This window comes from Urocitellus parryii, chromosome 5, assembly GCF_045843805.1.
Source record: "Urocitellus parryii isolate mUroPar1 chromosome 5, mUroPar1.hap1, whole genome shotgun sequence".
Taxonomy (NCBI): domain Eukaryota; kingdom Metazoa; phylum Chordata; class Mammalia; order Rodentia; family Sciuridae; genus Urocitellus; species Urocitellus parryii.
The window spans coordinates 11,140,679-11,156,141 of NC_135535.1; the positions used below are offsets into that span (position 1 = coordinate 11,140,679).

Genomic DNA, 15,463 nt, shown 5'->3' on the forward strand with positions numbered 1-15,463 from the left:
GGAAACGAAGGGACGAAGCCATCACCGCACTTCCTCGCCGTGAAAGATGAAGCTGCCACTCAGAGACTCCGTCAGGGCTACAGCAACCGACTTGGAGGGTTTCCCCGGTCGAGGTCTGAGTGCGTCTGATAGGCTTCGGGGAGTGGCTGGATTCGAGTTCCCCCCACTTTGTAAAACAACGGCAGGAGAAAGGGGTGCGGCAGGACCTCGATGTGGGGTGCCGGGGAGCACCTGGAAGCTCTGTGCATCCCCAGGTGGCAGTGGCTCTGCCCCCAGTGGGCGCATTCTGGCACCTGTGTGTCACGGGAAGCCACCTCAGGAGAGAGGACGGGACCCCCAAACCCAGCAGGGACCAGGAGTCGGGTCCTCGTCCGCTGGGCTGGCCCCCCGTGGGTGCCCAGAACTGATGATCATGACCACTCCTGCAGGTCAGCTGGGGGTGGCCCTGAAGCGCCCACGTGAAAACTCACCAGGGAAAGCCCTCCTCCAGGCCCCGTGATGACAGCCCCCAACAGCGCCACCACACCCATTTGACAGATGGACAGACTGAGGCAGGGAGAAGTGGAATAGCCCCTCCCCGTCTCCACTGTCTTGGGAGGGAGGGGCAGACATCGCTATGTATGATGTCCAGGGCCCTGGGCCCTCCCACCACCTGGGCCCAGGAGGAGCCTGAGGGTCCCCCGCACACTGGCTTTGGGTCCACATCTCCACAGGAGGCCAGTGCCTCCTGCACTGTGTCCAGGGCTGGAGGAGGGACTCTGCCAGGCTCAGGACTCTTTGCTCCTGAACCCTCAGCCTGGAAGCCTTTGGGCAGGGCAGATGCCCCTGGAGAGCAGGAGCAGGCAGTGGGTTTGCGAAGGTCGCCTCCTCCATGCAGCCCTCCCTGCTGTGCCCCGTCCACCTGCAGCAGTCCTTGGACCTGCTGATGGCAGACTTGGTTTTGTTTTTCTGTGTCGATGGCACAGAGCTTGGCACGCAGCAGGCGCTGGGCTGGATTCGAGTTCCCCCGACCCGGTCCCACCAGAGCACTCGCCACGGCCACCCTCCAGCACCTTAGAGAGAATCGTCACAGACCCCCGCGCTTCCCATGGTCGCCATTAAACAATCCATCATGCAGGCGATTTAGCATCTCCTCCCTCTCAAGTCCTGGAGGCAGAGATGCTGCCCGTCTCAGGCACTGGTGTGACTTCAGCATATAGTAGGTGCTCAACATATTTTAGTTCCACACCCCATATCTTTGGACCCACTGGTCGCTGTGCCCAGAAGATCCTCTCCTGGCCTTCTCTGCCTCCTTGGCCTGGGCTCACCCATAAAACCCCAGCTCGGCTGTCACCAGTCCTTCCTGAGCCCCCAGTGGTGTCCCCTGCCCTCCAGGTGCACTCCGCCATGGCCTCCCGCCACCGCCCACTCTGGGCTGAGCTCCCTTGCTGTCCCTCTCTACATCCTTCCCACTTTTGCATTTCATTCCGGTCACATAGCCCCCAAGAGCAGCTCGACATGCAGCTAATATTTACTCAGGCTTACTGTGGAGTAGTCGCTGGAAGTGTGTGTCCCACGTCACTTTATTTAATTACCAGGACAGCACCTCAAGGTAGGTGACGCTACCCCCATGGTCAACAGCCTCCCTTGAGGTCACCTCCTAGGGCCACACTGCCTAGGTGCACCAGGGCTGGACCCTGACCCCCAGGGTCCCCTCCCCAGCCTGTGTGTCACTGAGCCCCGCACCCGGATGGTCGCCACCTTGTTGATGTGCTGGAACGCACATGGAGGGGTCCCCTCCGTCACCTCCTACGTGACGCTCTCCAGGGACCTCCAGGGCCTCAGAGAGGCTGGTCCGGCTGGAGGACAGAAAGGGAGGAGGGGGCTGTGGGTAGCCGAGCTGGCCCCAGGCCATTGGGACGTCTCTGTCCTCCCTCAAGTTGCTCTCCCGGGGCTGCTGCTGGCCTCGTGCGCCCGCCCGCTTGGGTTTCTTCTCCGCTTCCAGCCCTGGACCCTCTCCTCCTGCCCTTCTCTCCTCAAAGTCCTCTACGTGACATGGAAGAGGGTGTTTTCTGCTCTGGAACCTGATCATTCCTCACTTTCAGGGGCAGCTGGTTCCTGCAGAAACCCCGCACCAGCCCGCTGGGCAGCGTGTGGCCACGCAGAGCTGACGGGAGGTGGCAGCCCTGGAGGGACAGTGACTTCTCTGCAGGAATTCTTGACACTCTGCCCGTGGGGCTTTGCTACCTGTTCACACCTGGCTCAGAGCTAGCCACTCCCCCGCAAAACAGGGTGCCCTTCGCGGGCTGGACCAGCCCTGCTCTACGGTCCACGCCCCTTGCCACACACACGGGGGCTTCCTGAGGCTTCTGGGGCTGCTGCAAGGAGTGAGACCCACATCTCCCACCATCTCCTTCCTCCTGGCCGGTGGCTGAAAGCCCCACTCAGACCTCTGCGCCCCAGAGGTTCCAGGATGGGGCTGAGCGCTCTGTCCACGGCCAATCAGGGCCTGTCCTACTGCACCCGCCTCCCTCAGCCTATGAGGGCCGGCTCCTCCAACTTCCACTTGCTGACGCAGGACTCCCTTGGCTTCATCCCAACGATCTGATTCGTGCATTCAGAAAACACCCACAGAGCCCCTGAGGTGTGCCAGGAACTCTCCAGGCACTGGGGTCCCTGCAGTGAACGAGAGAGAGCTCTGACATCCCCGGGGAGGCAGGTGGGTGTGAGAGACTTCAGATAATCCACAAGAGAACATCAGGCTTCAACCAGCGCCACAGAGAAAACTCAGAGCGACCACTGCAGTTGTGTGGGCAGAAACGCCCTTCCGGAAGCCAAACCGACACCAAACTCAATGATGAGCTCACAAGGACTGCACTGGGGCAGGGAAATGGCACAAACAAAGGAACAAACAAGGCACCATTCCCACATTTACAGTTGAGTAAGTTGAGTCCAGAGAGGTCACATCACTGCCTAAGGTCACACTGTGAGTGAGCGACCAAGCTGGACTCAAACCCAGGTGCACATCCCTCCACAAGCTTTTACCCTTCCCTCATTGCTACGGCCCAGGCAAAGGCCACCAAGCAGTAAGGCCAATGCCCGCCCCACAGCCACAGGCCCAGCAGTCTCTCTGGCTTCAGCTCAGCCTCCCTTCCATCCCCACCAGCCGTCCCAGATCCTTGAGGCTCCCCATGTACAGCTCCATGCCTCTGCATCTGCAGGGCACACCTATTCACTGTTCATTCATGCATCAAAAACATACCACAGACCTACTATGTGCCAGACAAGCTCAGACATCAAAGAGCAGCTCCAAAGACAGGGAAAAGTGCCACAAGAGGAAAGCACAAGGTCCCCAGGAGCACACAGTGGGGACTGTCAGCCTCCCACAGCTCTCTCCCAGGCTGGCCAGAGGGTCCTGGATTAGCTGTCTGCTTGTCGCCCTCCACGATGTGGGTATTTTGACCGCATTTGCATCCCTAGCACCTCAGCACAATGCCTGGCCCAGAGAAAACATGCATTTGGGCTTTTATAGCAGTAAAGTAATCCATTTTTATTAAGCACCTACTATGTGCCAGGCATTGTTCTGAGGGCTGGAAGCATGAATGAAGCAGACCAAAATTTCTGCCTTCAAGATGCTTGCGTTCTAGGGGCACCAGAATGCAATGGCATGAATCAGATCCATTCCTAATTACTTAGCTAGCACCCCGAAAGTGAGAGACAGGAACAGGGCAGGAAGGGGACAGCATGTGGCAGACACTGGCTAAATGACCAAAGCAGAGTTCTGGGCTCTTTCCGGCTCCCTGCAGCGCCCTCTTGCCGGCCTACGCCTCCCTCACAGTTGCTCATCCCGCATGGATCAATTCTTCCCAAACGCCTCTGACCACCCCCCTCCCCCACCCCACTGCCCACACCGGCCCCAGGCCTGACCCTCTGGATCGTGGAGACACAGCACCTGCCTGACAGCCTCCCTGCCTCCGGGTTTGGTTCTCAAGCCTCCGATCCCCACCGGCCTCCCCCAGGTTGCCCCAGCCTCCACTCGACAGCCTCCAGGTGCTTAGTCTAGAACATTCTCATCCTCGTCTCAGGATCCACCTGACTTAGTATTTTGTCCCCAAACTGCCAGTCATCTTTCCCACACCTCTGAGCCTTTGCACCGGCAGCTCTCCCAGCCTGGAGCCCCCTCCCGCCCACCTACCCACCCCCCTTGACCTGGCTACCTCTTCCTCATTCTCACACGGCAGTTTAAATGTCCCTCCCACCGCGGTTGGTGTGGCCCCACAACATCCCGCACCGGTTCCGTCTCCTGGGCGTGGACTCCCAACTCCCTGCCCCTCCTGCTCCTCTGCAGAGCCTGGAGGCAGTGACCATATCTGCCCTCTCACCCTCTTGGGCATTGCCACACAGTAGGTGCTCAATTCTCTGAATGAATAATGAATGAAAGGATCGACTTTGGACTTGGTGCTAACAGAACTTGAAACCCTGCAGTGTTCATATCTCTGCCGTTGCAGGACTTGATGTATGACCTTGGGATTTGGGATGTGACCTCACCGAGCCTTTGTTTATTCAGCTATAGGAAAAGTCATTACCGAGCGTTTGCAGGATGGTTTGAGAGTCAAGTGTGAACATCTGTGTGAAAATGCCTGGCACCTGGAAGTCACTCCATAAATGCTTGCAAATCTGTGGGTGCAAAGTAAACAGCCCTGTGTAACGTGGAGAGCTCTTCTCCGGGGCCAGGACACGGCCATCAAGACAGGCTCTTGAGTCAGGCTGCTGGACGAGGCGCCCCACTCCTCCTGTCACTAACAACACAACCACGTGCCAGATACGTGAACCCTTGTGCAACTCAGTTTTCTCATCTGTAAATTGGGAATGATGAGGGTACCTTCCTCACAGGACGGCTGTGGATCCAACTCAGGTGAGGGCCTGGCGACTGCCCGTGCCCACTGAACACTACTAGCTGGTGTCATCGCTACCCACATGGAGCACTGACCACCGCACCCTGACACCCTTATCCATGCTGCTCCCCGATAGGCAAAGAGGCCAATTTCCAGAGGGGTTAAGAGAGTGCCCAAGGTCAAACAGGAAACTGCAGACTTGTGCTTCAAGGCCAGGTCCGCTGTGCCCAAATCCCCTGTTATTTCCACTCCATCAGAGAAGAGGCTCAAAATAGGCCTGTGGCATTTCGGCTAATTTCCTCTAAGCCCTTCCCAAGTAACGAACCGTGGGCTCACAAAGCTGCTCCCCCAGAGCATCCATTCAGCAGCACTAAGTACGTGTCCTGGCGGGTCCCAACCTTCTGACGGGCCCATGCCAAGCCAAGTCTTCCCGGGTGGCCTTGCCTTGTCTGCAGAAGGGACCTACAGGGGACAGCTGGATGGGGAGGGGGAGGTGCGTGGCACCAGCGTTCCATCAAAGAGACCGAAGACGCTCTGCATGTGAACTGGGGGGAGAGGAGAGCTGCCCTGGCTGAGCATCCGCCTGTGCCGAAGCCATCACTGTCTTCTGCCACCCGGTCCTCACTGTCACCAGCCAGCTTCTACTGGGACCAGCCCTGCGTTAGGGCCCAAAGATGAGATAGAGAAGGAGACCAGCCTTGACCTCCAAGGTAATGAGGGACCACACACCCCCAATCAAGAGCCGCAGAGGTGACCACAGAGGTCTCAACGGGTGGCCGTAGTGGGAAGCCGGGAGCCGTTTCAGAACGGGGTGGGCAGGTTCTACGGTACCCACTTCACACACAGTGAGACTGAAGCTCCGGAGGGCCAACTTGTTGGGAGCCCTGCGGGCACCGAGCAGCGGGGTGAAGCTGTGCTCAGGGCCTGCCGGTCTCCAGAGGTCTCTGCTCTCTCCCCGCAGGCAGCTGAAGAGCTGCCCCCCCCCCCCCGTGCTTTTCTCAATGATGATCTGGCCAGAAGATTAATCAAATGCTGCTAAAGCTGCAGCCACCATCGGTGGCTTGGGGCGAGCTGTTTCTACAGACAAATGGAGGTTTCAGAGCTCCTGTTCCTTTTAAGCAAAAGGTTCAGGGGTAGGGGATGAGAAGAAGGGCCCTACCCCCAGTGTGAAGGGGCTTCCTGACAGGTCAAAGGCATCCAAGGTGACAGGCATGAGTGAGGGCGAGCCTCCCAGGCCATGTGACCTCACCCAAGGCTCTCTCCACCCCCCAAACAGCCGGGCGACCTCAGAGGCCTGGGTGCCTGCCCCTCCTGTTTTCCTCAAGGACAGCAACCAAGGAAAATGGCCCACTGGGGCCACTGGTGGACTGCTAGGTCCCCTGCCTGGTGGGATCCGCAGACCAGCCCTCCCCTCCCAGCTCCCAGCTCGGCTTCACAGGACAGAAACCAAACTGGAGCAGTCTTTACCCTCAGCCTGCAGGCACTGGGCAGAGCTGAGAGAGTCTCGGTTCTTGTCTCCTCTTCCTGTACCAGAAGCAAAGCAACGGCCCCTCCTAGGAGTCCTTCCCAGGAGGAGGGTGGAAGAAAGGAAAGTTCGGTGCAAGGTGGAGAAACAGGTAGTTTTTCCACGCTGAAGAGTGCATGGGCCCGACCTGCCAATCGGCTTGGAGTCAGGCAAGGGGCTTTCCACGCTGAAGAATCGGATTTTAATTCAGTCATTTTATTCATCTACTCTTTGATAACCACCAGACCACTGAGAACTTATCAGGCAAATGATCTCAACCCAAAAAGTGGGGGGAAAGGAAAGAAAATAGGGAAGGATTGAGCTTCGAGATGGAAACATCTCGAACCCTCCCCCAACTGACCCATCAAACTCACGCTTCTCTCCAAGCTCCCTCCACACCAAAAATAAATAAATAAATAAAAGGCACGCGCCCACGTCACACCCCATGTGCTCTCATTCACTTAACTATGAAACTGATGGGGGGGGGATGTCATCACCAGCAGCAGGAATTAGTGTGCTGCTTTTTCCCAGGGTCACATCAGAGGAAAGTTGCACATAACCAGCGGTGATGCTGGAGACCAACCCAGGGACCTGATTCGGCTGAGCAGGGGGAGGGGCGCTGAGGTGCTCAGCTGTTCTAGCAGCGAGATGCTTTCTCTCTTCCAAGCCCCGTTTATGAATGACAGAGGAAACTTGGAAAGATACGCATCTCACCCACTCCCCCTGCAAACATGTTTATCCTCGAGATGAAAATCATGGCCCAAGCCCCAGTTACCAGTCACCCTTTCGCACCCTGATCCATGAATAATCTTTCCAAAATGTCTGCTCGTAGAAGCCAGATTCGGGATTTCACGGAAAACTGCAGAGAGACACAGACAGTACAATGCGCACCCCCTGATCGCCGGGGAAAGACAAAGAGGGGAGAGGGGACCGACCAAGAGGAGGTGCATCTACCAAGCCCATAAACCCAAACAGGTCCACCGAAAAGCCGCGAGGACCGAGGCTCTAGAACAGCACGGGGCGCGGGTCGGTAATTACCATGCGGGTCCTATGGCCACCACTTCCAGGCAGAGGAACGGCTGGCTGAAGTTTGGTGCCCGTCTGCTGGTGCTGGGAGGGTTGTATTTGAAGCTCTGGGCACGTAGGGATGGCATGAGAAGGAGGCTGAGCTGGAAGGAACACCAAGGGGGGAGGGCAGGGAGAGTGCGAGCGAGGGAGAGGGAGAGGGAGAGGGAGCGAGCGGTCTCTGGCTACGCCTTCCTCTGAGCTCCGGGAGCCCGGGAAGCGCTCATTCGAGGCCGGGGAGAGGAGCAGGAGCAGGCGCGCGGCCCCGCTCGGCCCTGGCCCGGCTGCCCCGCGGGAGGGAGGACTCGGGCCGGCGCCCCCCTCCTGGCCGGCCGCCCTCGGGCCGCGGAGCGCGGCGCGCGCAGGGAGCTGTCCAGTTCAGCACCACCGGGAATGCAGTAGGTGGCCGCGCCTCCGCCGGGGGCCGCGCGGGCAGCGAGGGGGCAGGCGGCGGCCCACCCTGCAGCCAGACGCCGGCTCCCCGGCTTCCAGGAGCTTTGCAGATAGGGGGAGGGAAGCCCGCCTCGACTCTCCGGGAGAAACCCCCTCCCTCCCCCACTTCGCCCACACTGCCCCCGCCACCAACAACAATACCCGCCGCCGCTGCTCGTCCTGCCGCCGCCGCCGCCGCGCCTGCCCGCCCTGCGCCGCCGCCGCCGCCGGGGCCGAGCCATGGAAGGCGAGACCCCCGCACCTGTGCCGCTGAGATCAAGGGCTGGCCGAAGGCTGGGCAGTCGGGTCTGAAACGCCAGCGCCCGGGACCCCCCAAGGAAGAGAACTGGCGAAGCCAAGGATTTTCATGGCGCAGGCCGCAGAGCCGAGAACCAAGAGCGAAGGTTGCATCTGGGCTCTTCGGATCTCTAACTGTCCAGGTCCCGACCATGAGAGATGGTGTTGAGCACTCGGCCGCTGCCTGGTTCACTGTGGAAGCCATCTCCAAATTAGCTATCACATATGGAAACTGGAGACCAGAATTTTAGGAAAAGAGATTAAGGCATCTCACTTGGGGGGGGTGGGGGGTGTCTTTTTATTTTTATTTTTTCTTTTTTTTTTTTTTTAAATCACTGCAACTGGAACAGTTTCTGATCTCAAAAGGCAAGCCTCTCTTCCCGTGTGATCTTTATAATTTACACTCTTTTCCGTGAGCTTTCTTACCTTCCTTTTTTTTTAATCTCTCCACACTCAATTCACACATCTATCCATTTTATTATTAGTGGAATTATCTTTAATTTTTTTTTTTTTTTTGGCGTTGGTACTCGCACCCTCACACACACTCTCCTGAGAACCCGAAGTCGGTTGGGTGTTTATATAATGAAGAATTATGGGGCTGTTTGATCGAGGTGTTCAGATGCTTTTAACCACCGTTGGTGCTTTCGCTGCCTTCAGCCTGATGACTATAGCTGTGGGGACGGACTACTGGCTGTACTCCAGGGGGGTTTGCAAGACGAAAAGTGTCAGTGAGAATGAAACCAGCAAAAAGAACGAGGAAGTTATGACCCATTCTGGGTTATGGAGAACCTGCTGCTTAGAAGGTATTTGATTTCCCATCTCCTCCTCCCCCGCCCCTCCCCTCCCCATTCCCCCTCCCCACCCTCCTCCAAATAAGTCCCCTTTACATTCCACCATTTTCTCACTTTCCTCCCTTCCACCACGGATCAAGGTTGGTCGGGTTAGTTTCAGAGGAAAGAAAATCAATAAGCAAAAACCCTACTCCACTCTCTCCCTCCACCGCCCCCTTCCCCGACCTCTTCATTGGCACCATCCATGATATGATGGAAACCAGAGAATGTCTTTAAAAGTCAAATGGGCTCTGCCTGCACCGGAATCATTAGGATTTGCTTTAGGTTTAGCCCTCCATCTATGAGGAGGGGAAATAATTGCTTCCCTCAGTGATGCTCATCTGCTGGCCATGAAGAATTCAAAAACGTCCTCCTCCTCCTCTCCCCTGACTCTCCGAAAGTCTCAGACGCATCGCCCTCTTTAAATCTCTTTCTTTTTTAAAAAAGAAAAAAAAAACTGCTATTTCTAAGAATCCTTATTTGGTAAATCCTAATTATTCCAGGATCTCAGGCTGAGTTCAAGAGCATTTCGTAATGTCTATGAGCCACACAGATCGTTCGAGGCGGCTGGCTGCATGTGCATGTGTGTGTGTTAACGTTTACAAAGTCTAAAAATACATACGTCTCTCACAGGAAACAAGCCCAAGTTCTAATAAACAGCAATTCACTTGCGGGTTAGGCTGAGGACCAATTCCCTTTCACACAGAGTGACATGTCTGTCATCCAGCAGCGAGTGGAGTCAGCATTGTGCAGGGAGGGAGGGGGAGGGAGGGAGGGAGGCGCGGGCATGGGGAGGTTGAGGGGAATGGGGGAGCAGTGAGGCCGGGGAGGGGGGTCAGTAGTTGGCGCTGACTACTGAGGCATGTGTGCAGGGTTCTGTGGGCCAGGGGGCCCTCATGGTGTCGAGGCTGTGAGGCAGGGTGTGCATGAAGGCGTGTGCCGTGGGACACACAGAAAAAACTCTGCGGGTCATACGAGCTGCATTTGGCAACAGACTTTCATGTGAGCGAGGGCATTTGCATAGCTATATGTCTGTGTGCATGAGCCACCCATAGGGAGACGTGCACCGAGGTGCATATGTGTCTGCGTGGAAAGCGGGGTTTATGTGCTCTGCTTCTGATGTGAACCAAGACCGGAGGCCGTGTCTGGGAAGCAGGCACCGCAGGATTGTTTGCTAAGCTGGACATGGGATGGCGATGCAGGGAGGGAGGCCAGGAGGTGGGGGAGAAGAGAGAGAATCGGACAGCAGAGGCAGAAACTAATGTGGCCCCAGGGTCTGACCCAAACTGAGCCAAAGCTGCTCTTTGGGAAATGGTTACGTCTGGGAGAGAGCACAAATTCCATGTCCCCTTCCCAACATTCTTGGTGCGAATGGTTGAGTGACGGCTGAACATGTTTTGAATAGCTAAGTGACTTCATTGAGCCATGGTCTGTTTGACGCATACTGCATTTGGTGCCCTCTCTCCATCCAAGCCGCTGCCTTTAACATATTCTGCAGAGGACCTCTATGCTGAATGCCACACGCTCTCCCAGCCAGAGTCGGTTTCAGGAAATTAATAGGGACTGTTTTAAACACACGCATACACACCCCACCTCACCAAAGGAAAAGCCTGCATACCGCTGGTCGACGGCAGTGAAAAGACTGTTTTCCTCTTAATGAAACATTCATGGCAGACTTTTATTCCCGAAGAGAAGGGAAGGGAAGTCAACGAGGAGTGCTTTAGGGAAGTGATCTTAGCGCCGATTTGCCTCTCTCGGATTTTAGTTAGATGGATGGAGATAGGTGGGCAAGAGATGAGAGGAAAGACAGGATATTATTTTAGGTGAAATATCATCAGATATTGGTGACTTGGTATAAACAGACTTTTTTAAATCAGGGTTTTATTTACAAATGCTCCACACTGTGATCTTTGAAACATCTTCTAATTCCCAGAAAGCGAGGGGTCTAGAGGTAGCTGTGGGCCACTTGTGCATGGTAAGGCTTAAGTGTGTTCATTGAAATTCTGTCTGGTTGGCGTCCGATCTCCAAATGTGCTGGCCACCCCCTTTAACTCGCTCCAAACCGCACCCCCTCCTCCAGCCTGGACCAGCTGAAGGGTTAGAATCGCAACCCTTCCCAAAGGTCTTGTGATGCTCACAGAAGCTGTGGGTTTGGCACTGTCCAGTGGTCTTCCCGGGTGCCCAGCCCCAGGCCCTTGCCTCCAGGTGGCGAGGGGCGGGCAGGCCAGGTCTCTTTAGGGTTGATGTTTCCTGTCCACGTGGAGCCAAGGCCTGCCCAAGGAGGGCTGGTGCTCAGGGCCCAGTTCACCTGGCCCTTATTTTCCAAAGCTTCTGTCCATATTTGGGGCTTTGCGGGCCTGGGACCATCTTAGGAAACTGGATCGTGGCCACTCGGTGAGTCATTTTCAGGCTGCATTGATTTCCAAAGATTGTAAGTTCACTTATTTCCAGAAGTTGGCGCAGACGGTTCTTGGAGATGGTTGGTGGGATTGCTTTTTGGACCAAGCACGCAAGACGGAGCCGGCCTCTGGGGAGGTCAAGTTACCAGCGCTTCGGGTTCTCCCATCTGTGATTTTTGGGGGTAACTAGACTTGCCAAAAAGGTCCCTCCGTGGCCTCTCTAATTATGTGTTCTGCCCACACCTGAGAAGTTGTGAATGGATTTCAAATCGTCTCCCCGAGATGCTGCTAATAACTGCAGATGAAAAACAAGCCCGTCTCCCTCTGATCTCTTTACCCTTTGACTCCCACCAGGACTTTTTTTTTTTTTATCTCCCAAAATGATATTTTCGTTCACCTCTGGATGAAAATAAGAATTAGGAAATATTTCCTTGCTTTGTGGCTGCTTCTGAAGTTCATTAGTCTACAGAAGAATCAGAAGGGACACGGCCACCTGTTAGGTGCAAACGGAGGGGAGGGATAAGAATCAAGAGAAAACTGCAGAGTAGATACTGAAATGTGAGCGTGAACTTGAACTTCCCGCAGGCCGTGTCCTGGGTGGGACTTGAGGAAGGGGGTGAGGCTGGGGGCAGGTGGACCTGGGCACAAAGGGGGTGCCGAGGGACGGGAGGAGTTCTCAGACTTTTCAAGAGAGCTGCAGTAGGCGTCCAGGTGGGGGGACGTAGGGGTGTTTCAGGGAGGAGCTTGGTGCAATCCACAAGAGGACACTGGGACCGGCTGCTCCGAGGAGGTGTCTCTGGGCCTGTGGTGGCTTGCTGATCAGGGCATTAACCTCTGTGAACCCCTAAAGGAAACCTGGTGTCCAGGGGACAGCAGGTTCACTCGGTTGACTCTCCTGGCCCCTCTCCCCTCTGCCCTGCAGAAGAGGAGCTGGTCACTGGGCAGCAGGGTCTGGAACAGGAACACACCTCGGGGGCCCTGTTCTCTCCTGCCCCTTTGCCTCAAGGTCTGAGGGGCAGCAGGAATCATGCTGCCCGTCCAGGCTGACCGGGTCCCTCTGCCCACTTCTCCAGCTCCTGTTCCCTCGGCACTGCCACCGTGTCCCCTTCACAGCTGCTGCTCACACAGGACCTGACAGCCATGCTAGGTCCTCCCTCTCGTCGAGCAAGCAGCCCCTCCGTCGTCCCAAGTTCATAGCTGCACCTGGTGCAGCCTGCACCGGGTGGAGGGTTCTAGACTCTGCTCGGCCCTGGCTCTGCCGCTCCGCCAGGGAAGGGAAACGGCCTTGGTGTCAGGAGAGCCCGCAGCCTCTCCTGGACACTCTCGCCTCCAAGCGTGGACGAGCTTACAGATGGCCCTGCTGGGCCGCCACGCGGCTGCAAACTGCTTCGTGATCCCTGAGCTAACGGGACTTTCTTTAGCAACTGCACACACAGTAGGTGCCTCAGAAATAGTGATCGATGGATGGGCTCAGAAATCCTTCTAATTACTGAAATGAATGCAAACATCAAGTGAGAGAGAGAGAGAGGGAGAAAGGAGGGAGAAAGGAGGGAGAAAGAGAGAGAGGGGAGGGAAGAAGTCAGAATGACTATTTGTTTGTTCTTCCTGGAACATCTTTTATTTAAAAAAATAATAATAATGAGTCATGAGACTATTATTACAAAATAAGAAAATTCAGAAGGAGCCAGCCGCCGGTGCTTCACGGATCCTAACTGGTTAAAGTGGAGACCAGTTATTCAAGGAAAGTTAAAGAACGCCCAGCCTCCGCAGCCAGGAAGGCAGCACTCGCCGATCGTCCTCCCGTTTCTGCTTTTACACTCACCAAAGCTGGGTTTCATCTCATCAGTACCAGACGCCTCTGGGCAGAGAGCAGGCACTGTCACGGACCAGGCCTATTTAGCTTTTCCAGAACCTTCTATGTCCTAGCGAACCTCCCATCTAATTCTCAGGACCCTGAAACTTTCCCCAGGCCTGTCTGGGTTCTAAGTGGCACCCCACCCTGCTCACCCCACCTTGGCCCGACCTGCCCCTTACTTACCTGCGGGTCCCAGGGTTGGCACCCGGGCCGGCCCTCGCTGCCTCTCCACGTGTGAGTGGAAGGAGGCATTCAGGGCTGGGCTGCTGGCTGAGGTCGCAGGGCCCAGTGTCTGAGCCAGACTTCATGGGGCCCTTGGGACTCTGGGCTGCATTTCCCTGGAGACTTCGAGGGCTCTGCGCAGTCCACCTGGCTGGTGACTGGGGTTCTGCTCTGGGTGCACCCCCCTGCACCCCGTCCCCCAGCACAGGCACCTTTCGGGGTGAGGCCCTCTGCCTAACTCCTCTGTCCTGCGAGCCGAGCCCCAGAGGCTGAGGGAGGCAGCACCCAGTCCCTCCCACCGAGCTCAGGCGAACACGCCCTCCGCCGCTTCATCTTCTGCCCTTCAGTTTGGACCCGGCCTCGGTGTGAACAATCCGTTGGTCTGGGGTTGGCAAGTGTTTTTAAAACAGAGCAAATTAACGTCCCCGTGACTCATGGAAGTGTGCAGAGAGTGTCCTGGGGCGTAGTTGAAGGGATGTCCCAGACCCACAGACCCGGGCTCACCTGAGGCACCGTAGCCTTCTGAGCCGTGTGACGTGGGACAGCTGGGCCTCTCCAGGCCTGGGTTTTCCTTCTTTATTAAAACAGAGCAAGTATCATCGTCTCCTCCCAGAGTGGCTGGTGGTCTAGGGATCAGATGAATAGATGTCCTCACTTCCTGTCCCCAACCATCTTATTTGAAACTGCTCTCAATCCCCCACCCACCCCTCCTACATCTCCTTACCCATTCTGGTGTCTAGCAGGCACCTACCACCCACCTCCTCAGCCTCTACCTTTGCTCCTCGAGCCCGTCTCTCACCACTAGCCACCAGCCCTGTGAGAGCCAGGTTTTTCCTTCCTGCCCAGGGCTGGGGTCCCAGCATTCATGACATGGCAAGATGGAAACCGCCTTTGTTGGTGACCAAGCACATGCCCACTGCCTGCCACAGGGTGTCGTTCAGAAATGGTGGCCCCTCTGGTGCTCAGGGAGGGCTCTTGGAGTGAGAAGTGGTGGAAAGCTTTTTTTCCTTTTTCTGATATTCTGAAAACTAGCAGAGCTCAATACAGGGAAGGGAGGGAACATGGAGAGGGGAGAGCTCAGCACACCAGGGGCCAGAATAAAGAGTGACAAAAAATAGAATGTGCTTGGAGAGAAAACAGGGCCTGGGAAGGAAGAGCTGGGGGTCCAGGCGTCCCCCAGGGCAGGTCCCGGGCACACTGTCCTTCCCCACCCAGGGCCTCCACAGACTCTCAGGGACGTCCTCCCAGGACTGTCCACCTTCTGGTGGTGGCAGTGGGGAGAGAAAAGGCCTAGGCAGACTGAGATTTTTTAATGTATCGAAATTCAGTGACTCTTTCTAGCTTCAAATACCTTTTTTGCCCCTAAAGCCAAATTCACATGAAACGCGCCCGCGAGTTTCCGCCTGGTTTCAAGCCGCCATCCGGCAAGGCCTGTCCCGCGCTCAACCAGTCGCAAGTGCTAGGCCAGGGACGGAGACGTCACAGGCAGCAGCGTGGTTCAGGGGCCACTGACTCGGGACCCCAGAGCCTGCTGGAGGCCACAGGCCCCGACTGCCACTCGTCTCCTGCGCCTGTGAAGTGAACTGTGGCCCACGCGGCACAGCTGGGAGGGGCTGTGGGGGGTGACATGGGGTTGGGGCCTTCCTGAGGAGGAGGGACGGGCATGGAGAGCTGGAGGGCCGCCTGGAGTGAACGGTGACAGAGAAAGAGAATATTCCAAGTGGGGGGACACCCAGGGCAGAAGTGAAACCAGTGGTGGGAAGCCAGGCGCTGGAGCGGGGTGTCCTCGGCTGAGGCTGGATGGTGGGAAGGGGATGTGGACGTGGTCTGAACCCCCGAGACCTTGTTAGTCTTGCTGAAGGCTTATACTTTCTGTCTCTGGCTTCTGGTGTAGAGCTGTGTGACCTTGGACTACTTAATTCAGTCTCTGTGCCTTCCTCTCACCATCTATTCACGGGGGATGGTGCCGCCTGCCTGCAGGTTGC

At 56.4% G+C, this 15,463-nt stretch overlaps 1 protein-coding gene across 1 annotated transcript in view; it reads left to right on the forward strand.

Moving 5' to 3' along the window:
- Positions 1-8,764: 8,764 nt before the first annotated feature.
- The window catches only part of Cacng2 (calcium voltage-gated channel auxiliary subunit gamma 2), a 107,899-nt gene continuing 101,200 nt past the window's right edge, over positions 8,765-15,463 (forward strand). Inside the window, exon 1 of the mRNA XM_026410211.2 lies at positions 8,765-8,975. Within this exon, the coding sequence (XP_026265996.1) occupies positions 8,765-8,975 (211 nt within the window). The remainder of the gene's footprint in view (positions 8,976-15,463) is intronic.